Raw genomic sequence first — 27,251 nt, forward strand, 5'->3', positions numbered from 1 at the left:
AGACTGGGTGTATTTCCACCATCTGCCGGTGGGGGCGCTGTCGAGCACACTTTAGCACGCTGATCATATGACAGCCGCCTGCGTCCCACTTCCCCTCTTCCCCACTGGAAACGCCACATCTGACGGGGAGGGAGAAACAGACACAACCACAAGGGAGTTTAAACACCGACCTCAAGATGCTGGCACTAATTAACCGGCTGCTGGACTGGTTCAGGTCTCTGTTTTGGAAGGAGGAGATGGAGCTGACCCTGGTCGGCCTCCAGTACTCGGGAAAAACAACATTTGTAAACGTGATCGCTGTAAGTCTTCAGCTGCTAACTTAGCCACCTTGCTAGTGTTGTGCTAATACCATTAGCGCTAATAATGAGATAACAGTTACCGAGCTGGGTCTGCGTGGCACTGTTTGGTGTTCGTGTCAAAAATGATGTAATTTTACTCTGCTGGGACAGGCTGAAACTGAGACAGGTGGTTGTTTCTGTGTCAGCAAGTCAGATGAGGTGACTAGTCTGTTGCTGGAGGATCCTTATCGGCTAGCTGCTTCATGTGTTGTGATTGTTTAGCATGCTAAACCCAAACGAAGCACACACAAGTTTGCTTTGTTGTGACTTAGATTTAGTCTCTTCCAAACGGTGTGGGCATTTTACACTGAGTTCAAGGCTGTCAGCGATTTTCAGCCACCAGGAAGTTAACCTAAAAAACATGTTGACCATGACAACATGACTCATTACAACACAGTGAGTCAGTTTGTGAAGCTACCTGCAACAAGTGGAAACAGACCTCCACTACAAGGCACCAATTCTTAGGGATGCACGAGATGTGGGGGATGTATACTATCAGGTGTTTACTGTAAACACATTTCTTTTGATTGACTTGACAGGAGCAGCATTTACTGTACAGACTCACAGCAGGTGGCTGTTTGTGCTAGGGCTCGACCAATATGGCTTTTTCAGGCCTTATATCGATTATTAGAAATCAAGGAGACTGAAAACTGATATTTGGGGCCGATATTTTCTTGCAGTAAAAATGAAATTCTTTGTGTCAAAATTTCAAAGATCCAGTGATGTAATAAGGTACAATTTAAGTACAGTTCTGAAGTACGATTTTCAGGTACTTTAATTGAGTATTTCCATTTTCTGCTACTTTATACTTCCTCTCCACTCCGTTTATTTGGTATATGTAGTTACTAGTTACTTTGCAGATTCAGATTAATCAGTATTTCTGGGCTATTAATTGTGATATGTTACTGATCAGATGTTGTTGTAGGCGAACATTGTGTGAGGGGATGTTGCATCAGAGCCAGAGTAGTACATTTTTAAATTGGTTTATTGTATTTGACAATCTGACAGAAAAACACAGATACAGATAATCTGTAAATGCTGAATTTCGGCCCGATAGTCGACCTGGGCCGATAATCGGTCTACTCCTAGTTTGTGCCTTGAAAGTTGGTTGACAATCCACCAATAACCACTTTGCTGACTACATCTGTGCCGTTCTTATCCTCAGGTGTGCATGAACCACAGGTTAGGAACTTCTTTTTGAAAAACATAAATGCAACATTATCGGTTATCTTATGTGTTTATGCAAAATAAAAAATCATCCCTAAAAAAATGTATTTACAAAGAGGTGAAACTGGAGGTGACTCAGGAAAAATAAATAGACACTGGGTCTGCTGGTTTTTGTTACCTTGTACATTTATATTCTTCTGAAATAATTGGGAAAATATCAGTTTCTTAGTTGTTGCTGGGGTTGGTGCCTGAATGCAGGTGTCCAGCGGCATAAAAACAGACAGAAGGACAGATTTCTTCAGCACACCAACAAAAATAACTAGACATTGTTTGCATAAATGCAGCATACAATTGAGTCATTCTGTTATAACTATCTGACTCCTTCTGCTGTAGCTTTTGTTGCAAGTTTTGCTAAAAGTGCACACACATTGTATCTTGTGCTGTGAGTCATGCTTAGGAGAGTGTCAGTTTCTTTGGCAGGCTGTTTATCTTGTGCAACTTTTGCTGGGGTTGTCTCTTGTGAAACAATTTGCCATTGGCTAATTACCACATCAGATAGTAACTGAACTTTTTGCAGCATATTGTGAAAAGTGTGAGAAGTTTCATGACTTTGTTCGGAATAGTTTGCCCTCACAACATTTTGCACACATGCCTTTTACTCCATCTGCTCCCCCTGACGACCAATCAGGTTTTAGTGTACATCAGTGAAGAATATAAATCCTTGAGTCCTAATATTGACCACTAATATACATTTAAACTTGTATGCTAACAAAGTCGGCAGAGAACGAACAATGTAAGAGGAAGAGATGTTGCACCTGAGATATGAAACAAACATTTTTACTCCTTTCTTCTGCCAAAACTCTTGAGAGTGTGTCAGTCTGCTGTCCGGCCTGTTCTGTCCTGTTATTTTAATCTGTGTGATTGAAAACCCTTTCAACCGGACTGACAGGTTTAATTTGATACCTGTAGCAGCACCTCTCCACCAGACCTGAAACAATGAATCGATTTGTCAACCAATAGAAAAATAATTACTACAATTATTAGTTTGTTATGTTTTCTATCAGAAATGCCAAACATTCAATCATCCCAGCTCCTCCCTTGAAAAAGATTTTCTGCTTTCCTGTGTTTTATATCAACGTAAACGTAATAATTTTATGTTTAAAGACATCAGCTTGGGCATTAGGAAACCGTGCAAGGAATTTTTTGTGAAGAAAACTTCAATAGAGAAGACTATGTCTATCCAGAAAACTTCACAGTTTGTCAAATAAGATTTCAGTATGTGCTGGTCACATTAACCTGATGCAACAGAGCTGGTGTGTGAGGAGGAAGTTGGGTTTGGGGTTGGAACATAACCCTGGTCCGTCCTTCACTATAAAGACATGAAAAAATGCCCTGGCTGTCAGCCAGTATAACAGCCAGTGAATGGATGTAGTGGGGGTGGTTCCTCCTTCCTCAGTCATAAGACCACTGCACTCATTTCCACTTAGCTGCATCAGGTGATTCTGGATAGTCATGTGCTGTGAAATGTGCGTAAAGCAGAGAGTGCATGCTGAACATAGGGCGGAGAGCAAGAATATAAACAGCTTGTGAGTTTTGATGGTGAGATGGTGAAGGGGAATGCTGCTAATTGTGAATGCAGATTGTTCTCCCTACAGCAGTTCTGCAATAATGAGAATTCACTTAAAGCCTGAACATGCAGACATTTTCTGCTGTAGAACGATTTAGTCTGTGTCTGTTTTTGCTTTTTACGAATACATTTCCACAGATTTGGACATAGTTTTATATGAGCTAGATTTTTGCAGGCATTACTGCAGCATGTTGTTTTTATTTACTGGTTTTTAGACTATTTTAACCTTAAATACTGCATAATCAGCAGCTGTATTAGACTTCATTCCAAGCTACTGCACAGCCTCTTTATTTGTTTAATCTCAATAAAAGTATGTATTTGTGCCAAAGTACACAAGATCCCTTGGAGCATGTCATAGTTTTATTAAATTGTTGCTATTATAGCAACATTATGTCACTTTTTTAACCTTAAACTAACAGCTTAAACGTAATTTTGATGTTACAGTGTCTTGTAATAGGGTGAATGATGTCTCTGTCTCAGCTATCACCTGTTTCTGCACTATGTAACTTCAGTGAGAGGGTAGGATCACAGCGTTACATACATGTTTACTTCAACATACAAGTTTTCAACTTGCTTTTCAAACAAAATGTAATGAGTTTTGTTTGTAGAAAATTGCACAAAATGTCAATTTTTAGATAATGTTGCTTTAAATACGGAATAATCAGCAGCATTAGTAGACTTCTAAGCTACTGCACAGCCACTTCATTTATGAAATTGCAGCAAAAGTATGTCAAAGTGTCACAGTGCACTATGAAGCATGTCATAGTTGACATGTGACTCCTACTGTCTACTAATTGGAAACTTTATCTTCAAACGTGAATGTATGATACAGTTGAGGGATCACACCATTACACTTGGTTCTCTCTTCTCTTACTGGGCTGAAACATAGCTAATTATGTAGTATGGATATTTCAAAGCATGTGTGTGAAATGGCTATATGCTGCTTTATAATACTGTACTGTCTGTGAGCCTAATTAATTAAATGTGTAAGTGTGCATATATGCCCATCCAAACTAGTACTGCAACTAACGTTTTTTCTTTATTATCATCATCTTCAGAAATGGCTTCTTTTCTTCAACCAACAGTCCGAAACCTACAGACTCTTTATTTTCTCATCACATTTAAGAATCTGGAGCCAACAAATGTTTGACATTTTTGCTTGAAAAATGACTGAAACAATTAATCGACTAGTTGTTGCACATCTGATCCCAATACACACATGTTCTCAAGGTACACAGTTTAATAAAAAATGACCTCTACTTGTATCTTTCCTTCCAGTCTGGGCATTTCAGTGAAGACATGATCCCTACAGTCGGGTTTAATATGAGGAAGGTCACCAAAGGAAACGTCACCATCAAGGTATTTTAATTGTGACCACTAATTAGTGAAATGAAACCAGCACTCTGGTTGTACAGGGAGGTAATAATTGCATTGTTAATGGCATTTGAAATAGGAATATCACGTGATGATGTGTCTTTAATTCTGTAGATCTGGGACATAGGAGGGCAGCCAAGGTTCAGGAGCATGTGGGAGCGCTACTGTCGGGGAGTCAATGCAATTGTGTGAGTGTTCAAGTTTCGGTTTAAGTTTTTTTTTTAAGTTTGTCTGAAAAACAAATGAGAGGAAATGCAACAATACCGCAAGCGTATTTTACACATTTTACTAATTGTTTCTGTTTTCATGTTTAGGTACATGGTTGATGCAGCAGATCGAGAAAAGGTGGAGGCATCTAGAAACGAGCTTCATAATTTATTAGACAAACCTCAGTTGCAAGGAATTCCTGTGAGTGTTCTCCTGAAACCAGTTTGGTTTCTGCAGCAGTCATGCAAAACGATTACTTGCAGAAGTTGCGGATTTCAGTTTGTAATGTGTTTTTTTCAGGTTTTGGTTCTCGGTAACAAAAGGGATCTCCCCACTGCTCTAGATGAAAAGCAGCTCATTGAGAAAATGTAAGTACTAAAACAACTGGTGCAAATACCATAATGAGCTGCATATCCTTTCTGTAATGAAAAATGCTCTATTTATTCTTGTAAAGGGTTTTAGTGGAAGAAATATTGAGGATATAATATTTGAATAGTATTATTTTAAAATGTCCTTAGATATTAAATTAGGACCATTTCCTCTTTCATGTCCTTGTTAACACTGTAGTTGTATTAAGTTGTGGTTGACTATAAAGACCTGGCTCCCCCTGCTGTTAGAAAGTTAGCAAGTTAGAAACCTGCTGAGAGTTGAGCTCATACCTTAAACTGTGTCCCACGAGCTGCAAATGAATGAGACTGATGATCTGTTTGAATGCATACTTGTATATATTTATTCATTCATGTACCTTCGTCCCTTCAAAGGAATCTTGCGGCTATTCAGGACAGAGAGATATGCTGCTACTCAATTTCCTGCAAAGAGAAAGACAACATTGGTGAGTTGCAGTCAATGACCACGTTATCATTTTGTGTTGACTCATGGGCCCGGATTTCCACTGAGGACGTTTCAAAAATCCTGTTTTTGTATCTCTCTAAACAGTTTTATCTTAATGTCCAGCCCCAAAAATTCAAATGAGAGAGGAGATGAGCTGATAAAGTGTTGATAAATTAATCTGAATCTCCCTCGATTATTAACAACATGCTCACAATTATAAGTTTAAAGGGCTACTGCACAGATTTTACACAGGAGGTTCAGTTTAATCGTCATGAGGAGTACTGCTCACCCTGGGAATACATGTGTATAATGTCTTCTGTGGCTAAGGGGAGGCTTTCCAAAGTCAAAAAATTAACCGTATTGATGTATTGAAAAATGCTGTTGTATTATGGGACTTGTAGGATTCAGTGTCTTTTTGGGTTTCACCCATACTGGAGACTTAAAGTCAGGATAACTTGGCATGTGTTGCTTAGACTTGTCTCTTGTGATTACCCTAACTTTATGAAGGTACAATACTAAATCACGAAGTGCCCCTTTTTTAACGAGCAACAGCAAGTGATGTTACGTGTTTTTAGCCCTGGGTTTTGCCTCTCAGGCAACAAACAGGTTTGGGTAGTATGCAAGACATAAATTGCATGTTAGTGAGTTAGAAACACTTGAATTGAAAAGCTATTTGTTGGACTGACTCGACCTGTTTCTTTGATTCCAGATATCACACTTCAGTGGCTCATCCAGCACTCGAAATCCAGGAGGAGCTGAAAACGCAGGAGTGGTTCTCCAGCTGTGTTTGCCATGTTACTGTCATGCCACATCCCCATCACTCTGCGATGATGTACAGTCTCCAACTCACATGCTGCACTGTCCTGCTCATGTCACACAGTTTTGTTTTCCCCTTTTCACATTGTGATTTTGTCACAAACCCTGAGAATGCACTACTAAAAATGTGATTCCAAATTTAAGGAATGCAATTGGCATTATACGTCCTGTAAAGCTGTACTTTCCTTTAACTTGGAGTAAGAAACTGCTTCCGGATTTACCTTGTTTCATTCAGTCATTACCCAGTTAATCATACCCAGTGGTTTATAACACTAATCTTGGGTATACAACAACAACAACACAGTTCTTGAAGGAGGGTTGATTCTGTCAAACAGGCTTGCATAAAGAAAAGATGTTCTTCACACAGTCGGTTATGATGCCAGGAGATGCCTGATGTGGACGTGCAGGTTTTCCCATTTGTGTTGAGCTCTACTCTGATTGTCTTTGACCGTCACCTTTCGCTTGATCAGGTCTTCTTTTTTCAAGGAAACGTCAGTTATTTTAGAAAAATTGTGCAATTAAGCAAGTCAATTCAAGCAGGTCTGTACAAAAATATCAAGCTGGTATGATTTTTACTGATGTGAGATGTGCGTGTATGAATATATGATTCTATTTAAAGTCTGAATGTACTAAAAAGTAAAGGTGTACGGGATCGTGTGGTTCATACTGGCCTCTGTTTGTAAGCAGCCTCGGTGGAATGATGTCCTTTGTGCTGCCTCGAGGCTGAGAGAGCGGCAGAACTCAAAGTGCCTTGTGCAATGTCTCTCACCTCTGAAGCAAAGCAGTGTGCAAGGTGTGCCTACCTGGGTAGAGTTAAAAAAAAACACCACTTCAATATATTCAAGAAATAAAAAGGCATGCTTTTTAATTTAGACATTGTCCTGTTATTTGTACTATATCTTTCTACACTGAGGTGTAGAGAGAAAGGATTGGCGTGGGGTTGCACAATTCATTGAAATGCAATCTAGTCAGTTTTTAACAAGTTCAAGAAAAAGATGTAAATGTATTTATGCACAGAAAAGAATTATTTCTCAAGAGATTTGAGCACAAATTAATTAAAATCTCTCACTGTCTAATAAGCCATTGATTCTGCAGTGACATCGCAAAGATGTGTGTGACTGTTTTAACGTTCTTCTGCTGAGGGAGGAAAAGTTTCTGTGTTCACCTGGAACCTGAGTTGAAGGCATGCGTGAATGAGATGATTTAGTGAAGCACTTGGTTACATTTACACAAGTGAGACGTGAAAACTTGTTACTTGAAACCTTCAGCCCACGTACACTGAGAATGGACTTCAGGGAAGTAGGAAACATTTTGTGACCAACACTTTAACACTTTACAATAACCATCATTAATGAATGGGAAATTCATAGTTGATTAAACTTTAATGAATGATTATTTAACTATTAAACAATGAAAAAATGTATAAACCATTTATTCAGCGATTGTTAATTGTAAAGTTGCAACTGATGTTTATAAACCTAAACCATTTTGTGTTAACAGTGAAATAACTATTAACTAAAGTTGAATTAACAATGAATGTACCATTTATTAATCTTGATTATTTTAAAGTATAACCAACTTGTGAAAAGAAAAATATTTGCATATTCATATAGCCTGGATTTTTCCAATTTTAAGATTTTTTTTTTTTTTTAAACAAAACTAGATATGTAATAAGTTGCTAATAAATTGTTTCTGGTGCTGCTCCTTTGCTTGAGGTGTGAAGAAGGTCACACCATCTGATTTTTCACAACCACGCCCAATCTCTTTCATTAATGGTTTATACCTGTTCTATACAGTAGAGTGTAGTAGTAAATTATTTATTAGCCAGCTCTAAAACTCCAGGAATCTTATTATAAAATGTCACCAATAATTTTAATTATGCAGATCAAAATATATATTTAATTGCCTCCATTTTCTTTCCATTTGCATTTGCCTGGCCGCCTCTCTTGCTCTGAATCTGTTGAGATTTAAACCTAACCTCATCATGTTTTAGTTTTAAAGACCAGCACCTCTGAACGTCTCACTCCTGTGGCTGTTTCCTATTGGTCCAGAAGTTAAAGAGAGACACGTCAGAAATGCCACGAAACGCGACCCGGAGATTGACAGCTCCGCGGCCAATCACAGGACGAAACCGCTTCGCTCTTTTGATGACGACACACGGGGATACCCAATCAGACTTCAGGTTCTCAGAGGGGCTGGTCTGTTGACAGGAAGCGTGTGAAGCGGAATCACTACAACCACTCTTTGCTTGTAGTTTAGCCTGGCAAGCTGGATTTTTACGTTCATTCACCCCCTCGGAGGTGTGTGGACTTAAATTATGCGTTTTAACATCGACCCGGATCAAAGATGCAATGGAGGTCGATAGTAGTTGGTCTGGTCGTACTGAGACTGTCCCTCAGCTGTGTGCTGTGGCTAGCCTTCGGGCTCGGACCTAACGTTAGCTGGGGGTTCAACTTCCCTCTCACTTTCAGTTTGCACAAATTGGACTTATTATTCAGGGAGGAAAAAGGGACACACTCGAGGGATAACTCGTGGTCTCAACGAATACACGGCCAGAGATATGAAGAGACGGCGAGCAGCTGTGGGAAGGTGGGAGAGGAGTCCCTCAAGAGATCCTACCTGAGCTTCTTCGATGGCAACAGGGACGAGTACGTCCGGAGATACAGCTCCTTCCCGGACACGCTGAAGGCGAAAATGAAGGACATGGCCAAGGAAATGTTTTATTTCGGATACGACAATTATATGAAATATGCATTTCCCGAGGACGAGCTGAACCCCATTGACTGTGAGGGGAGGGGACCAGACGTGCTCAACCCGTGAGTCATTCAAAGCTGTGCTGCCTGTCTGAGCTGGCAGGCACCTGCTGGTCATTTACATGCCAACTGTCCTCTGCAAACTGTGATATTTGCATGTAGTTTGTCATCATAAAAGCTTGTGGTGTAATCCTGCTGCTCAGCAATGAACAGGTAGAGTGGACACCTTTTGCTTTGGACAGTACAGAAGTCCAACAGTGGGATCCAGATATCACTTCAAGGGACTACATGGGGCTCCAGGGGGTTCTGTCACATTAAGGATGTGTTTAATTACTTCATCACTTCCTTCAATTGAAATTAGGAGAGTGAAACAATAGCTGCAATGGTTAATCAATTAGTTGTCATCTATGTAATTAATTAATCGCCAACTGTATTTCTAATCGATTAATTGGTTTGAAAATCCCCCCCCCCCCCTTTTTTTAGCTTCTCAAATGTGAATATTGTTTCATTTCTCTAGTCTATGACAGTAAACTGAATATCTTTGGGTCGTGGACAAAACAAGACATTCGAGAACGTCATCTCGGGCTTTGGGAAACCCTGATCGACACTTTTCACCACACCAACAAACAACTAATCGATCAAGCTTGGAAAAAGTCGACAGATTAATGGACAACGGAAAATAATCGTTAGTTGCAGTGAGGCCTCGTGCAAATATGCAATCTAACAAGAGTAGAGAAAAACAACGTTGGGACTGCAACTAATGATTATTTTATTATCATTTAATCTGCTTTTTATTTATTTTGTTTATTGTTAGGTCTAATAAAATGCCAGAAAATAGTGAAACTTTCTCCTCACGTTTTCCAAAGCTCTACGTGACATCTTCAAATTACGTGTTTGGTCCTAACAATTGTTGAACAATCTAAAAATAGTTGGTGTATAATCATACAAGACCGAGAAAACTAACAATTATTCAAACTTGACTGCCTCAAACCAGTAAATATTTGGCAATTTTGTCAAAAAACAATGACTTAAATTGACTTAATGATTATCCAAATCATTACCGATAAATTCTGTGATGATCAACTTAGCTAGTGGTTAATTAAGTAGTTAATTTACTTACTGTCCTCTCTTGAGCTCTTAAAAACATCACACTCAGCCAAAGACAAAAACAGAGAGACGTAGTGCATGTAATTATAATGAAAGTCCAGCAAACACAAGAAGTGTTCACATACCAAATCAATCAGGATGTTTTTGTATTCATAGTCTTGCAGTTTTCGGGGACATTCAGCCTTTTTCACCGTGTAAAAGTGACGCTGAATCACCTGTGTATCGAGTTCCCTTGTGCTGAACATTAAAACTGAAAGACGTAGAATTCCACTTCAATATATCGTCTAATCAAAAGTTTCACTCCCCATAGTGTAATACTAGACTTTCAGATCAACTGTCTAGTTTGTATTCAAAACAATACTAATGCGGTCACTCTATAGAGTGTGTGATCGGCAACACATAAAAGACAACTGAGATTAAGATGTTAAATAGACTAACGTTCTCACAGAAGCAAATTTGGCACGAGAGGCAAATTCACTGTAATAACAAATGTTTTTGTCAGCCACAGTGATATCTAGCCATGCAGGTAGTTTTGTTTTTTTGTGTCAAGATTTTGAGATATAACTCATTTGTGGTCTCTGCTGCAATCTGAATACAATGGGGGGGTGTACATGCTTTGTCATCTGCAGCTGTGGAGTCAACGATGTTATCCATCAAAATTCCTTTTAGTCACACAGTTTTGAAATGAGTTTTGTCCTCACATCTTGACATTAACGTTTGTTATGGTTCATAAATCATAAAGTCGGTTTTCAAAAAAAGTTTCCAAATGTTAAGTTTAAAAACAAATTTAATATATTTGTCTTTTGGACAGTTGCTCAAACAAAATAAGTCGCCTTGGACTTCTTGATGGACAGTTTTTACTATTTTAGAGACAAATTATGAAAATAGTTTAGCTGCAGTCCTATCTTGTGCTGATAATAACTATGTAATCAGGGAAAACCACCACACAGTTTTAAAATGTCACCTGGTTGCGGTGTGATGTCAGACATTTCAAGAAGAACAAAGTGGGGGGGTTCTGTCTCTCTGTCCATCCTGTCTGCTGAGAAAAAAACTTGCACTCACATCTAAACTCTTTAAAAAAATGTTTCGTGTTTTATAATCTGTTCATAATTCCTCCCCCTTCTGCACAACAGCACTGAGTCTGTTTCACTGATGTCATTTCAGGTCAAACATCAACATAAATGACGTTTTGGGGAACTATTCACTCACACTGATTGACACCTTAGACACCTTACTGGTAAGTTATATTCCCGTATGTGTCTTTCTTTTACACAATGTCCTGCAGAGTTAAAAAATTGCAAAAATAGTCAGGGCAGGTTGATTACAGCATTTTACCTACTGATTAATATCGACATTTGGCAATATTTGAGCTTTAAATATGAGATTAGAAAGCAGCTTAATCCATTTTGTGAGGTTGAAAGACTTTCTAGGTTTTTACAAGATCTTAACATTGCTTTTGTCCATTGTAGCATGGTTAGCTTTTTCTGTATTCTAAATTGTGCATTTCCTACCAAAGCCCCCCCAAAAAAAACACCCTTACACAGAGTCATGGGGAGCAGAGTCTCTGTCAGCCCTAAAATCGAGAGTCCAAGGTTTCTCCTTTGCCCTGTGCTCAGCTCCAGGATCCATGATCCTAAAAAAAGATTCTGGATTAGAAAAGTTAAGGCACCAAAACACTTTCTGTACAGTTATTAAATGCACTGGACTCTTTTATGAAGGTATAACTGGATGGCTGAGAGCATCTTTACAAAAGTAGTTTGAATGGAATTTGAGCAAAGTACTTGGAAGCCACTCAGTAGTAATGTAAACAAAAAAGCATATTGATACAGTATACTGTGGTTATATAACGTGGTGTTTCTCCACAGGTGCTCGGCAATGTGACAGAGTTCCAGAGAGCCGTCAAGCTGGTTATAGATAATGTGTCTTTTGACAAGGACTCGACTGTGCAGGTTTTTGAGGCAAACATCAGGTACAAATGTTGCTATTGTTTTTAGAGTCACACAAGAATAAACTGGCTGTAGATGCAGCAACTGATCAGGCTAAAATCTGAAGTTAAATTTAGTGTCAGCATGGTTTAGATGAGCAATATTTCCTTTAAATGTCTTTGATATGCTTTTCAGTTGAAACGCTCTCAAAAATGTAAATGGGTTTCAAGACTTCAATCTTTTAAGACTCCTAAACACTAATTGAGTCCAGTAAACTGCTTCATCTGTCTTTTATCCGTCCTTTACTGAAACTCACGACTTTTCTTCCTTTATATTCAACTACACTAAATTAGCTCACATTATGTATAGTGCAAATCAGTCAGAACCGTGATTGTGGTCATGATAACTTCTGTAGCCAAATGATCTTATTGGAGTTTTCAGTTACTTCTAAAAAAAAACAATGATAATGATGAACAATCATGTGATTACCCATAGGAACACAGATTTCATGGTACCATTCATTTATATATCATTTTGTAATGATATTTTTCACCATTTTTTCATTTCTCTGAAGAATATTGGGAAGCCTCATCTCATCTCACATCCTGCTGACGGACCCAAAACATCCTTTTGGCGAGGTGGGCTTGGAAGGTTACGATAATGAGCTGCTTCATTTGGCTCATGACTTGGCTGTCCGCTTACTGCCGGCCTTTGAGAACACCAGCACGGGCATTCCTTATCCAAGGGTGAGTAAGACTGTTGTAGCAGATACATTTTTATACTTTCCAGATTGAAAAGTCACTCAGCATCTATTTTGACTTGTTGCAGGTTAACCTGAAGACGGGAGTCCCCCCTGATAGCATCAATGAGACTTGTACTGCAGGAGCTGGGTCACTGCTGGTGGAGTTTGGCATTTTGAGCCGCTTGATTGGAGATTCCACGTTTGAGTGGGTTGCCAGACGAGCAGTCAGAGCTCTGTGGAGCCTGAGGAGCAACGAAACTGGTCTGTTAGGTAAGTACAGCTTTTAATTTAAGCTTCAACCCAGCATTGTTAAGGGGGAATTCCAGTATTTTTAAACCTGGACCCGGTGTTTACATATTTTGCGACAGGGGCTGCACATGAGTTTTATTTTGTGCGTGTCGAGCTTATATTAAATGTGTTTTACAGTGATAAAATTACTGTTTCTGTAAGTGAAGTCTGGTGGATTTGGCAAGAGCGACATACAGTAGCAGCCTTTTCTTGGTTAGACAAAAAGGATTTCATTCTTAAACAAAAAGGTACATCTCTGCAGGGATCCTTTTGTAATATTAGCAGACATTTAGAATAACAATGTGAGCCTGTCAGTGGCAAAAACAAGCACCTTGAGTGGACTTACTTTCACAGTTGAAGGTACCCACAAGGATTACATTGCACAGCCGCCAACTGAGGCAGCTATTCAACATTTTCCAAAACTTTTTGTATTAGTCATTTACACACCAAAATATTTAAACAGAGTGCACAGGTTTGAAAATATCCTAATTCCCTGATGGAACACATAAATATGATGCCTACAATTATCATAAGATTTAAAGCAACTTTCTGTCTGTTTTTCTTTAGGGAATGTAGTAAATATCCAAACAGGCCAGTGGGTTGGCAAACAGAGCGGTCTGGGAGCTGGTATGGACTCCTTCTACGAGTATTTGCTCAAATCATACATCCTATTCGGTGAAAAAGAGGACTACGGGATGTTCCAGGCTGCTTATGAGAGCATTCAGAATCACATGAGGAGAGGGTGAGTCACACACTGAAAGAATGTGACGCTGCAGCTTGTGTGAAAGTAACTGGGCGTGTTGGTGGCGCTCGGGATCTTCATACGAGTCTGCTGCTATAACTGTCACAGCTATGTAAATGAGCGTCTGTCTGGGATAGGCCAACACAGGAGGAAATGAAACTGCTTACGGTTTCCAGTATTTTTTTTCGTACTGGAGGATGTGGAAAGTTGAGTTCTGAGACTTGAGGCTGTCACAAGATGTCTGATGGGATGTCTTTCTTCCTCCTCAGCAACCACTGATACTAACAAAGGGACATAACCTTCACTATCTGATTGACTGAGTGGTGTGACGTATTGTGAAACCTCCTCTGCCTCTGTGTTTTTCCAGGAGAGAGTCATGTAATGAAGGAGAGGGTGACCCACCTCTCTACGTTAATGTGAACATGGCCAGCGGGGAGATAATGAACACATGGATTGACTCCCTTCAGGCCTTCTTTCCTGGGCTGCAGGTTAGATTATCCACTCTGAGCTTTGGATGAGGTAAATATGAGTTGTGGTGTTGAACTAAAGATTTCCGCTCTGTGTTCTAGGTGCTGAATGGTGATGTTGATAATGCCATTTGCCTGCACGCCTTCTACTATGCCATCTGGAAGCGCTTCGGGGCTTTGCCGGAGAGATACAACTGGCAGCTGCAGGCTCCTGATGTGCTCTTCTACCCTTTAAGACCAGAGCTGGTGGAGTCGACCTATCTGCTGTACCAGGTAACACTTACAGTCCTGCACAGTCATAACACAGCGTAGTGTTGCTGGTTTGTTGAATTTGATTAACTCTCGCTCACTTCACTTCCCCGCAGGCGACCAAAAACCCTTTCTATTTGCACGTTGGAATGGATATTCTTCAGAGCCTTGAGAAAAATGCCAAAGTCAGGTGCGGATAGTAATATATTCACCTTTTCTGAGAGTGGCACAATACTTATATGTCTACTTAAAGCTGAGCTGTGTCGTTTGCAGATGTGGGTACGCCACTCTCCACCACGTCGTGGACAAATCCAAAGAGGATCGAATGGAGAGCTTCTTCCTCAGCGAGACATGCAAATACCTATACTTGGTAAGATGCAGCCCGAGCATGTCAGATATAGAGTTCTAGGGTTGTAGGGATCGGCCAATATGTTTGTGTCATGGCTGATACGATACTAATTATTTATAATCAAGGAGACCGATAACGGATATTCGGAAACAGATGTACTTTTGCAATAAAAATGAAAATCTCAGTGATCGAAAGAACAAGTGTTGGAATGTAGCTAAGTACAATTTATTCAAGTACTGTTCTGAACTTATTACTCACTACATTTATTTGATAACTTTAGACTTATTGGTTACTTTGCAGATCGATGGGCTATAACTCATAATGTGTAACATTGAGTGAGAGCACAGTGGTGACAACAGACAGAGCCAAAATAGATCTTTATTAAAATCTTTTATTTTATCAGCAAAAGGACTAAAAAAAAAAAATCTGATCCGATAATCGGTCAGGATAATAATCAGTCGCTCCCTGCTATGTTATATGGATGTCACAGCATGATATGAGGGCATAATATGATACTATATATGTTGTAAAGTTTTGATCAATGTGATACAAACTCTCGCAATTGGCTGAATGTTTTATTTTCCTGGATTTAAAGACTGGAGGGCAGCTAAATGGTAGAATTTCGTAAATTGGACTGTTGTAGCCGAGCAATTTGTTCATTATAACCACATTTTTTACATTATTTACATTTTTACTTACTGTTGCAATTTATGTTCATATATAGATTAACTCAAATGTTTTCTTTAACTGTTAAAACAGGTCAGAAAACAGTATAAAATGCCATCACGATTTCCCAGAACTCCAGGTAGCATCTTCTCATTGCTTGTTTTGTTCAAATGCGCAGCTGAAAACTCACAGATATTTAATGTTACGATGATATAAAACAGATCAAAGAAGCAAACTGCTTAGAAAATATTTTGCTAAATAATTTTTTTTTTTAGATTCCCTCTTAATGTTTTCACAATATTAAATATTAAATTAAAACTTAACTCTCTCACACTGTTGTGTAACACAAGAATGTGTCCCTTGCGTTGCAGCTGTTTGATGAGGACAACCCACTTCACAAATCCGATAACAAGTACATCTTCACCACAGAGGGCCATGTTGTGCCTATAGACAAGCGCTTCAGGGAGAAACAGTGGAGCGACCTGTTTCCTTGTGAAGACGGAGTGCTGAAAGAAAGCGAGCCAAACCACCGGCCACCACCGAGCAACATCAGCAATGTAAGTCCCACGATATCTCAGTGTCGTATGTAACTGTAACATATCTCACTCCCAAAAGATATATACTTTTAGAGCACACACAATGTAATTATTCATTCTGTCTTCCCTTTTCTCTCATTCTGCAGTGCAACAGGATCCCAGAGGAGCGACGGTACACGCTGCCTTTAAAGAGTGTCTACATGAGGCAGATCGATCACATGGTGGGACTATTCTGAGTCAGAGGATGCATGTGGTGACATCGGCATTAGCCTTCAGCACACACCCCGTCAGGTGCAGTGGGTCAAAACTCGCCCCGTCTGTTCTGCTGCTCCGGATCGAGACATAAAACTGAGAAATCAGCTTCATCACGTGCTGTATTAAGTTAAAGCTGAACCAACTTGTCTCCTGGAAAATGAGGAGTGTGTAAGTGATTTTAGAATAACTCTGTGGAGCAAAAAATGTCGAGGTGCAGTTATGAGTGTGTGTGAATGTGTGTGTATGCATATCAGAAATTACAGCTGAGCTGTGTTTATGGGAACAGTGCCATCTAGCCACACATATGTAAAATGCATATAGCCTATAAAAACACTCGCCTCTGAAAACTTTCTCTCTAAACATGATGATCAGTGCCTCTTTGCAGTTGATTCTCTCGACTAGATCAGTGCTTTTATAACAATAAGGGCTGCACATTTACAGAAATCGACAGTGAGTGAGAGGTCCAGGATGACTCTTGCTGTTTTAAAGTGCCTTCAGTTTTTTCTTGGTCTGTCTGGATGCTGTACAGTGCATATAAGTTGTCAAGTATTTTTGGAGGCCATCGTTGATATTGCACAATAGGTATCATTCCATGTACAGTTTTACACTGACTATGACATCGGTGTAAAGCACCTTTTTCTTAGACATGAAACAAGCCATAAAATGTGTTTTTTTTTAAAAATTTTTTTTTACGTTAAAGGTCCAGTGTGTAGGATTTAGGGGGCAAAAATGTAATATAATATTAATAATAATGTTTTCATTAGTGTATAATCACCTGAATGAGCCTTTTATATCTACAGAGGGAGCAGGTCCTCTTCCACGGAGTCAGCCATGTTTCTACAGTAGCCCAAAACGGACAAAACAAACACTGGCTCTAAAGAGGGCTTTTGTTATTTTTCTTGTTATTAGCAGTCACCGTAGGAGAGGCTGAAACAAGGAGTATTCAGTTGGTTGCAATCTTCAACCACACCGATAGATGCCAATAAATCCTGCACACTGAACCTGAAGTGAGTGAAAACACGTTTGTTTTCCATCATTTTTCCGTCAGTTGTATTCAGTATAGGTGGTTTATTCTTGTTGAAATTTGGTCAAAGTTGACATTTGCTGTCTCTCTCTCTGTTTCTCTTAATTGCACATCTTCAAACCTGTTAACTTTTCATGTGGTGAGAACTCAGGGTTTAAAGGAAAAACGAAAATCAATGAATGCTTTCATAAGAAAATAAAACTTAAAAATGTTGTTGCCTACAATGTCTTAGGATAGTCTTAGGTATTTATTGCAAATTTTACATCTTGGTTATCAAAGAAATAACTGCACTGAACTGAAGTACAGTTGTACTGTGAATATTCATTATTGTTCCACGCCGTCAGAGAAAGTGAATGACGTCTCCTTAACTGTGATGTTTTGAGAGAGGAATATTTTCTTGGCTGGTTCATCTCTTACCAAACATCCTGAGTGTGTGTAAAGCTCAGTAAAGCTTCAGGCTGCACGGCTCGATGAGATCACATCTACATTTTCTTTGGCTTTGGGAGACAGCTGCTTGATTCTCAAGTGTTGTCTAAACTGCCCGAGGCCATAGGAATGATATTTCTGACTTTTTGAAGTCAGAAACCCTAACTAACATCACCCTAACTGCTTTATCTCAGATTGTATTTAAAAGAATAATTTGACATTTTGGGAAATATGATAGAGGATTGATACCACTTGAAAAGCAGTCTGGGGCGTTATGAAAAGTTTTGAAAGCATGGAGACCTGCAGGAATCTCGCATGCTCACGTATGGGTCCAAAGTATGGTGTTAAGTTTGATTAGTTGATCACATCAAAATGAATTGGACAGGAATTTATCTGATTGTGCAACTGTGGTGAAATGGGCCCATGTATGGTAAATAGGAAGCTAGTACCAGAAGCTGGTTAGGTTAACCTAGCTTAGCACAAAACCAGGAAACCAAGGGGAATCAGCTAGCTTGGCTCTGCCCAAGGGCAACAAAATCCTCCTTAGATTAACAAGATATATTATGTTAATTAGTTAGCTTTAGAGGTTCTTGTAAGCAGAAGGCTTTGGTATTCAGCCTTCGTGCTAAGCTAAACTCTGATATTTACCATACAGACATTAAAGTGGTATCAATCTTCTGATCTAACTTCCAGTAAGAAAGTGAATCAGTGTATTTCCCAAGATGTTCTTTTATTCTGACTGAAATTAAAGGTTAAGGTGGTTCAATCCTAAACTTTAGAGGACCGAAACTGCCAAAATAAAAAATAAATGGATCAATAATTAAATGAATCGTGACCGTGGCCATCGGTGTAGGAGCAGGGCATGTATAGTCGATCTATGTACTCGAATGTCTATCGAGCAGAAATGCAAATAAAAATGAAGCTAAAAAGAGAAAACAAAATACATTTGGGAAAATAAATATAATCAATATAATTTAATATTTATTAAGTAAATTGGGGAATTAATGCAAATGTAAATAAATATAGAAGCAAATTTAAAAAAGAAATATCAATTTATGCCACATATTATATATTAAATAATGCCTAAATATATTTGTAAGATGATTTTTGGTGCATTTATTGGCATATTAATTTATCTATTGAGTCATTTATTGATTCATTTATTGATTAATTTTGATTTTGTCAGTTTTGGTCCTCCACACTAAACATGACTGGTCTCATAATTCTAGGAAAGGAAACTGAAACATCCTGTGAAATTAATAAATGACACAATATGAACAATGAACAATTGCTGTGTTAGTTTTTATTTGTGAAAAATCGAAAACCAATCTACAGAAGCTTTAATACGTTTAGTCAAGGTTTACAATTATTGATTTCTGTACAGGATTGTTGCCTCAAAGGCCTGTAGATCCACAAGGACTTTTAAGTTGAAGTATCTTACATCTACCGCTCATCAGTGTTACAGATCCACATGGTATCACCACACTTCATGAACTGTCCAATAGAAAACAGTTTAAATATATACATGGCCCTTTTCAACTATTGCAAAAAGTTACACTTTCTAACACTCTTTAAAAATTCAATTGTGTTTGAATTGTCCCAAACTGTGCTGTAGAGTATCTGTATGTAAAAGCCATTTCTAGTGACAAGTTCTTTTTAAATTTAACTAACAAAAGTTGAAGTGCGTCTGCAGGTGGTGAGGCCCTCTCGTTTTACTTTTTGGCTCAATATTGACCAGTTACTGGAGCATAGAGACGATGTATAATAAGCCTGACATCTATTCACATTAGTACATGTCAGAGGAAAATGCTTTATGCTGACAGAAGCTTTTGATGTCTTAACTACAGATTGCATAGCCCACCGAAGACAAGTTCACGAGACTCGAGAGAGAAGTTACTAAAATTCAACTCATCTGAAATCTGCACAGGATTTTCTGACTCAAGAGCTGTCTTGCGGTCTTAGTTGACCTGAAGTCTTTGGTCAAAACTACAACTTGAACACAACCAATTTGATCTTTATTTCTTTGCGTTCGCTGGTTTGAGGGGAAAGTTTTCATCTTCATTCATCCTCAGTTTGAATCAAGAAGGGATTTGTGGGACGTGACGGGGCTACAACATCACCCTGTAGAAAGAACAGAAAGTCACACTGCTTAATCAGCTGGTCGAAGGGTTTTAAATCTGAATCATCGTTATAGAAAACTTTGCAAACTTTGCTCACCTTCAGTGGGCGTCTCAGCATGGCTCTTAGAAGAGACCACAATCTTTCAGGTTTTCTTTGATGATGATGTCGGTTACGGCATCGAACACAAACTTGACGTTCTCTGTGTCTGTGGCGCAGGTCATGTGAGAGTAGATTTCTTTGATGTCTCGGCGCATGTTCAGGTCCAAGAACTGAATTTTGATGTAGTTACCAGCATCCTCATAAGTATTAGGACCTTAATGAATGAGACAGTAAAACAAAGGGACACATTTAGTTTGTCACTTGTTAATATCCCTAAAGGTCTGATGTGTGGGATTTAGTGGCATCTAGAAGTGATGTTACAGATGAGCAACCAACTGAATACCACTTGTTTCAGCCTCCCCTACGGTGGCAGCTAAAAATTGCCAGTGTTTGGTTTGTCCATTCTGGGCTACTGTAGAAACATGGCAGAGCAACACAGCATAGGAACATAAAGGATTCATTCGAAGCTAACAAAAACACAACAATCCATAGTTTCAGGTGATTATACACAATGAAAAAATAATTCCTTTTCTGCGAATAGATCCCCCTAAATCTTACACACTGGACTTTGTGTGTTGTGATCACCTCACCATCGTAATCAGGGAAGCACATGCTGAGATGAGCTTTCTTGATCTTCTCAATGAACACGTCTTTCTTGTTGAGGAAGAGTACGATGGAGGTGGCGATGAAGTAGCGGTGGTTGCAGATACTGTTGAACAAGTGCAGACTTTCGTGCATTCGATTCTGAAAGAAAAATGTGTCCCAGTGAGGAGCCTTTTCTAATCAATGAACTGCTGGTTGGCAGAAAAGGATAAGGCACAAATAATCCTACCACTTCATCGTCCTCCACCAGCACCATGTCGTAGGCGCTCAAAGCAGCAATGAAGATGATACAGGTCACACCTTCGAAACAATGGATCCACTTCTTCCTCTCTGACCTCTGGCCACCCACATCAAACATTCTGCACGGAAACAGAAACACGCCATCTTTATGATTGTGATCTATCACAGTGGGAGCACTGATGATGAGTCATTGGTGCTCGCCTCTTCAGAAACACTGCGTTGAATCACCTGAAATGGAGATCTTTGAAGGAGAACTGGGTCTCGATGATACCAGTGGTCTTCACTCTTGATCGCAGCACATCCTGCTCAGTGGGCACGTAGCCTGGTTGGACCAGTCGCTCCAAGTCATTCAGGTAGCTGAGGGAAGAGAAACATTCATTCAATAACAAACACAAATGAGAGATATTGTAGCAATTTTAAATCTCAGGTAATTTCTTACTATCCAGCGGAGTCGTTGAGTTGGTACTCGGAGGCCCTGTCAAAGCACGCCTGTATGCCAGTGTCCTTCCACAGGCGCAGAATGATGTCTGCCAGCTCTTTAGGCATGGAGCCTTCCTCAATGGTGTCTGCAAGGTGCATGAGCTTCCTGGCGTCATCCTGGACAGAGACACATTCAAGTTATGCTTAGTGTTCTGCAATTAACAGTTTATGTGAAACACACCGAAGTCTATCTCAGCTGTCGTTACCTGCTGGTCAGCGTGGCCGTAGCCGATGTTGAGTGTGTTCATGGCCTTCACAATGGCCATGATTGACTGCAGGGTGTTGCTGTAGATGATGACGATGAACTCCAAACATTCTTCAAGTGAGTAACCATCTTTGTGGATAATTCTGATGAGAGGATACAGTGTTAGTGTGTGATTTACAGTCAGTTAGAGAAGAAACGAGTCATCGCGTAAGTGCAAAGTCAAATGATCTCACTTCATCTGTTTGACGATTGTGCTCTTTCCTGATTCTCCAGCACCTATGTGAAAGAAGAAAAACAAATTGAATGCAGTTATGGTTTAAAAATAAATATTTTTCGACATTTTTAATGGTTTCCGGGAAATAACTTTTTTGTTACAGTAGTTTTTTTGACGTTTTGAGTTTATTTTAAAGGGGCTCTGTGGTGCGTCTGTGCCTGTACTGTAGTTTATGTTAGCAGACTCCATTTCAAAACTAACGTTAGCTACTGTTGCTCTCTGTTTGTGTCCACACGTCACGTTACAATCTGCTCACATATGGCCAATAAAAAAATTATTAATACATGTAAATCGCTATAAATCTTTACAAAGAGCCCCTTTAAAATGAGAGGAGAATGATATTAACTGCAGGTGACCTAGTGGGATTCATCAGACAGGAGGATGAAAATGCTTCTTACTTTAGGTCTAATCTTGTTCAAAGCTGATGTCAGGGGGAACTTTTCCTGCCCCTGACCTACATCATTATGAGGAGATGATAAAGCTGAGTGTGAAACAGTGTCTTTAAAAACCAGACAGATTACTCCCAACTGTACTTTGATTTTAAATCCAACACTGTTATATACCATATAAACATATTTTAGTGCCTGGAATTTGATGGTCATTTGGTTAAAAAAAAAAATGCTAACCCAACAAAAATCCTTTACTTCCCTCCCATTAATAAGCTTATTCCATCTGATGTATTTAGGTTATTGTATTTGAACGGTACATCCCTGTTTGGGATGAGCGGTGAGGTATCTGTGTCCTTCAGGGTTAAGCCCTTTGTGCAGCACAACCTGTTGTTTCAGGATTAACAAGGGATTGGCTTGAGTGATTATCGAGGTGTCTCAGCAATTCAATGACACAGGTTATTAAGCATTTCACTTGACTCAAACATGTTGCTTGTTTTCATCACGGTTAATATAAATGAACAGGAATTTAATGCACATTTTGTGAGGTTATTCAGATCTCAGCAAACTTCAAAATGAAGTTTATGAAAGACTAAACCAAACTATTTACAAGAATCAGCTAAAATTACGTCCCATAGACAGATTAGACAGGTTAGCTATTTCTCTTGTAGCCTCACCATGGGGCCTAATGGGGCCCTTAAATATGTGTAACTATGACGATGAGGTGTCCTCTCATTGCAGGCTGTCTTTACCTAGCAGCAGCAGCTTGACAGTCCTTGCATCCTTGTCGGCATCCTCCTTCAGCTTCTTCTCCAGCTCTCTGGAGTGTTTCTCCTCGGCGCTAGCTCCAGCCCCCATCCTACTTTTCCCTGTTTGGGGCCCCTCTGCTCAAAAGCCAAGTGTCGGGAAAAAAATGGAAGTAGGGTGTGATCGCCTACTCTCCGACCGGTGCCGTCAACTGCGCAGCTGGTGCGTCAACCGCCTGCAGCAAACACTGGAGAATGTTTGAGCATTTTCCTGTCTTAGGAGAGGATTTCGGGCATCCTCTGCCCACCTGACCCAGGAGGGCCAATGGAGAGCAAGGACGAGGGGTGTTTTAGGGCAGGGTGAAAGGTGTGAGGAGAAGCAGACATACATCAGTGGAGGAGTGATCTAACCTTTAGGGGGACTTTGCTGTGCTCAGCGGAAGATGAACATCGGCTCAAGTGCTTATCTCTCTATGCCTTTCTTAGGTGCCTTTAAAAGAGAGGTGTGTGTAGCTAAATAACTTGGTGCTGATTGTTGCACCTCTGGCCGGAAACTAGATTCATCTGACATCGAGACCAAAATAAAAATTAAACCAGATGTGGGTGCAGGTAGGCCTAAATGTGGCCTTAAATGTAGGGCATATGGTGTTTTGCAACTTGTTGATTAGAGGGATTAAAAGAGACAGTTTCCTCTTCACACAATACAACAATCACAGCATAGGGGGCTCACTGAGCTAAATAAGCAGACCCCTCCAAACATGGAGACAGACGCGCTGACATTTCTTGTAGGATCCATGCAGACTGAAGGGTGAGCTCTGAAGTGCTTAAAGAGCTTTGCGGTTTCACCTGACAGATCTCATTGACCTCAATCTGAAGCTGGTTAAGGATCCTAATCTACTCACTTTCAATTATGTGTATCTGTGTGCAAGCACAGTGTGTGTGCGTGCGTGTGTGTGTGTGTGTGAGCATGCAGTGCATTTCCTTACACACGATAACTTGTCGTTTCTTTTTCTGTTTTTTGTTGTAAATAAAGTTTATTATCATCGCTTTGACTTTTGTGCTTCGTGCTCTTTTGTGGAGTCATCATTGGTTAAGCTCCCGATTCTACAATCTACAAATAACTAAAAAGCTACCTAAAGCAACATTATGTAGAAATTGGCATTTTGTGCAATTTGGCGCCCCCCCCCCCAGTTTCTGAGTGCAGCACCGCTGTCATAAATACAAATCCCAGGTCTTTAACAATTTTTCAAACGTAATGTAGGTGCTAACTACAAACAAAACTCATTATGGCATGACAACATTATGTTGAAAACTTCTTGAAGTAAACATGTATGTAACGCTGTGATCCTACCCTCTCACTGAAGTTACACAGTGCAGAAACAAGTGACAGACACCATTCACCCTATTACAAGACACTGTACCATCAACATGATTTTGAAGACGTTATTTTAAAGTAAAAGAAAAAGTTACATAATGTTGCTTTAAGTAAAAGATCTGTAGACCTCCCTGCAGTTGTTCTACGTTGGCAAACAGAACAGAACCTTTGTTATTATAAAATATAGAGCTTTAATTTATTAGTCAGCAACATTGATGAGGAAGAAAAAGATAGTAATTTTTTACAAGTCATTACAATAACATCAACTGTGCATTATATCATACATTACTTTACCTCAAGGACCCAGAGCAGTCTGCCAACAGAGAAAATAAAATAGATGCACGTGTTTGAAATATATGCAAATTTGTTTTGCAAAGTATTGAGAACGAGAGAGAGAGAGAGAGAGACATACAGAGAGAGAGAGAGGAGAGAGAGATAAAATCACAATCTGACCTTCTTGTACTTTCAGCATTTCCCACCATGAAAAGGTTCGAGCACATCTTTCCTGCACTGATAGTATTTCCATATTCCCACGACAAGAAAGACATTCACTGACATCCACAGCAACAGAGCATTTTAGACAAATACCATATACATACACTGTACATGCCATGCACAATGAAAAGCCACCTTCTGAAGATTTTGGTACATGTTTCTCTTCAGGTTTGGTGGTGATCGGCTTGTTAGTGGTTGTACTTGTGACAATTTTCTTTTACTGTATGGAAGCTGCTCGGTATAAACAGTTTATATGAAGTCTGTGGCATGTATGATGGCAGGATGGCACTGCAGTAGAGCTCTGTTGTTAACCAGCTAATACAGAAAATACAGCACCAGTTAAAATAGTTAATTCCCAATCAATGCTAATCTACGTGTAGACTTATTAGTGAAACCGATATTTAGCATGAAACTGGCAGGAATGCAAACGTTGGAGAGCTTGGGACATACAAGCTGCTCTTCCTTATATGAATATACTGCAGATGCCACAGATACATGTGAAGTATTTACCAATTTGGCAACAGAAGGTGCTTCGTCTCTAATATTTTTTATTTATCACAAACTGTCACAAACTCACATTTAGCTGCCTGCTGGAATTTCTCATCTCCAAAAGAGAAAAGAGAAGGCAATGTTATATTTTCAGCTTTTGTGTCGTTAAAACACCCTTTAACCCCCCAAAAAACAGCTTATCACAAAGATCACGTTTGTTAAGGATACAACATTGAGATGTGATATTCACATATAAACAAAACAAACACTTGGCAGCAACTGATTTTTGGAAGAATTTGGGCGGGTGATGCAACATCGTTACGTGAGGTCAGGCTGGACCACAGCATGAGAGGAGAGACGTCTCACTGTACCTGCCACAAAGGGCCTTCTTTCATCAACATGTGACCGTGTGAGAGCGTGACGCGTCGTCACAGCTGCAGTCGGCGGGCATTTCTTTTCATCCGTTCATGTCCCAAGAAATGCCGTCATCATTCTGTCAACAGCTCGCAGTAAAAAAAACAAAACAGAAAACTGTCTGCTTTAGTTCGAGGAGTCTGAGAATTTCGACTCGACTTCCAGCGTAGACACTGAATACTGCCAGCAGTCAAGTGATCCAACACGGTCACCTTCACAGTCTGTGAATCCATGTGTGGATAACTCCCAATGTCCTCGGTTACTGTTGCTGTTTCTCAAAAACACCAAACATAAAGATATTCTCAACGTAATAACACATCGTAATAAACAATAACACTAACAATAATATTATAATAACAACAATATTTGCACAGATTTACCTATTCACAAAAAAAACATGTTTTCTAGATAGGTACAAAGAATTACTTTTTACAACCTACAATAAATATTGTGTATTTTTTCCAACAGTTACATAGAGACTGTTTGATGCTGTTGCTTTTGGTTGCAGTGTCTGTCTTGTCCGTTGATTTTTCTAACTGGAGTCATTTCCCTAGGGGGTGGTGTGAAAAGGTAGACAGGTAGGACTGGGGGGTGTTTGATAAGGTGTAAATCCAGCTCCTCATGTCTCAGCTGGAGTCGTTTGCTCATCATGATGCCGACGGTTGCGAGGCTTCTTCTGCTCTTTCAGCTCCTTCAGGCTTTTGGCTTTGTTGTCCCCGAGGGTGCCCTCTCCGAGCTGCCAGTAATCCTGGCAGTACTGGTTGATCAGGCCCATCTCCGGTTGGCTCAGGATGGTCAGCAGGTCCTTATACTGACCGGCGCTCGGAGTCCAGGTGCTGGACTGCAGCGGAGGGAGGGCCGGGCTTCCCGTTTCCACCAACACGTTGTTGACCGTGCGACTGGAAAGCACCACAAGCTGCAGTTTGACGAGCGTGTGCTTGAAGTTTTTCTCTGTGGAGGTGCACTGGTAGATGCCGCCGTCAGACGACTGCAGAGAGCGGATCAGGAGACCTTGTTCTGTTTTCAGGGTGCGACCCTCTGAGCGAATCTGGAAGGAGGGACAGTAAAGATGTTAAATGTAAAATTTTAACATTCATATCAGGATGGGGGACAAATTAAAGGACTCGTCTCTGTTTTTATTTATTTATATCAGCTGTATTCAGGTCTCTCTTGCAAAAGTGATGTTGCTCTCAATGAGAATACCTGATTAAAAAAAAGTCATATGTAAAAATGACGCAATATTTTGTGGAGAAATGGCGTTCATAGACTTGGAAAGGAGCCTTGAAGTTGTTTGTGGTGGCCTGAATCCATACGAAGACACTTCATGTTGGTTTTTCCTTTAACTTGTCACCCATCTTTAGATTCACACACCAGAACTGCAGTAATGTGCTCTGATTATACAGACAGCTTCAAACCACGTTACAGTGAAGGCTTT

General features: G+C 39.8%; 4 protein-coding genes across 5 annotated transcripts in view; 2 read left to right on the forward strand and 2 right to left on the reverse strand.

The window, feature by feature from the left end:
• Positions 1 to 101: 101 nt before the first annotated feature.
• On the forward strand, positions 102 to 7,232 carry arl8ba (ADP-ribosylation factor-like 8Ba). Its single transcript, XM_073468890.1, has 7 exons — positions 102 to 299; positions 4,411 to 4,491; positions 4,621 to 4,694; positions 4,821 to 4,914; positions 5,014 to 5,081; positions 5,475 to 5,545; positions 6,254 to 7,232. Exons 1-7 carry the CDS (start codon positions 177 to 179, stop codon positions 6,301 to 6,303), a joined length of 561 nt encoding a protein of 186 aa, XP_073324991.1. The 5' UTR covers positions 102 to 176; the 3' UTR covers positions 6,304 to 7,232.
• Positions 7,233 to 8,562: 1,330 nt separating this feature from the next.
• Positions 8,563 to 17,675, forward strand: edem1 (ER degradation enhancer, mannosidase alpha-like 1). The gene is made up of 12 exons (XM_073468788.1): positions 8,563 to 9,176; positions 11,385 to 11,457; positions 12,086 to 12,189; positions 12,720 to 12,891; positions 12,974 to 13,157; positions 13,743 to 13,917; positions 14,285 to 14,405; positions 14,487 to 14,657; positions 14,750 to 14,823; positions 14,907 to 15,003; positions 16,020 to 16,205; positions 16,331 to 17,675. Exons 1-12 carry the CDS (start codon positions 8,707 to 8,709, stop codon positions 16,418 to 16,420), a joined length of 1,917 nt encoding a protein of 638 aa, XP_073324889.1. The 5' UTR covers positions 8,563 to 8,706; the 3' UTR covers positions 16,421 to 17,675.
• A 2,457-nt stretch (positions 17,676 to 20,132) lies between these two features.
• Positions 20,133 to 23,206, reverse strand: gnat1 (guanine nucleotide binding protein (G protein), alpha transducing activity polypeptide 1). Its single transcript, XM_073468921.1, has 8 exons — positions 23,050 to 23,206; positions 21,871 to 21,913; positions 21,639 to 21,780; positions 21,392 to 21,549; positions 21,181 to 21,309; positions 20,942 to 21,128; positions 20,700 to 20,853; positions 20,133 to 20,323 (listed from the first exon to the last, which is right to left on the reverse strand). Exons 1-8 carry the CDS (start codon positions 23,153 to 23,155, stop codon positions 20,133 to 20,135), a joined length of 1,110 nt encoding a protein of 369 aa, XP_073325022.1. The 5' UTR covers positions 23,156 to 23,206.
• A 1,379-nt stretch (positions 23,207 to 24,585) lies between these two features.
• Positions 24,586 to 27,251, reverse strand: part of sema3fa (sema domain, immunoglobulin domain (Ig), short basic domain, secreted, (semaphorin) 3Fa) — a 56,436-nt gene continuing 53,770 nt past the window's right edge. For both annotated transcript variants that reach the window (XM_073469127.1, XM_073469128.1), the window contains exon 19: positions 24,586 to 26,864. In XM_073469127.1, coding sequence (XP_073325228.1) covers positions 26,436 to 26,864 — 429 coding nt within the window. In that variant the 3' untranslated portion in view covers positions 24,586 to 26,435. The remainder of the gene's footprint in view (positions 26,865 to 27,251) is intronic.

This window comes from Pagrus major, chromosome 6 (assembly GCF_040436345.1).
Source record: "Pagrus major chromosome 6, Pma_NU_1.0".
Classification (NCBI taxonomy): Eukaryota; Metazoa; Chordata; class Actinopteri; order Spariformes; family Sparidae; genus Pagrus; species Pagrus major.

Excerpts from the sequence above, each read along its gene's own strand:
- arl8ba (XM_073468890.1), top strand. The coding sequence starts at position 177 with ATGCTGGCACTAATTAACCGGCTGCTGGACTGGTTCAGGTCTCTGTTT. Across the intron at positions 300-4,410 it reads CATTTGTAAACGTGATCGCT|TCTGGGCATTTCAGTGAAGA; the intron begins GTAAGTCTTCAG and ends CTTTCCTTCCAG. Across the intron at positions 5,082-5,474 it reads AAGCAGCTCATTGAGAAAAT|GAATCTTGCGGCTATTCAGG; the intron begins GTAAGTACTAAA and ends GTCCCTTCAAAG.
- edem1 (XM_073468788.1), top strand. The coding sequence starts at position 8,707 with ATGCAATGGAGGTCGATAGTAGTTGGTCTGGTCGTACTGAGACTGTCC. Across the intron at positions 11,458-12,085 it reads ACACCTTAGACACCTTACTG|GTGCTCGGCAATGTGACAGA; the intron begins GTAAGTTATATT and ends GTTTCTCCACAG. Across the intron at positions 13,918-14,284 it reads CAGAATCACATGAGGAGAGG|GAGAGAGTCATGTAATGAAG; the intron begins GTGAGTCACACA and ends GTGTTTTTCCAG.
- gnat1 (XM_073468921.1), bottom strand. The coding sequence starts at position 23,155 with ATGGGGGCTGGAGCTAGCGCCGAGGAGAAACACTCCAGAGAGCTGGAG. Across the intron at positions 21,550-21,638 it reads ACGGCCACGCTGACCAGCAG|GATGACGCCAGGAAGCTCAT; the intron begins GTAACGACAGCT and ends GTCTCTGTCCAG. Across the intron at positions 21,129-21,180 it reads TTCAAAGATCTCCATTTCAG|TGCTCCCACTGTGATAGATC; the intron begins GTGATTCAACGC and ends ACTCATCATCAG.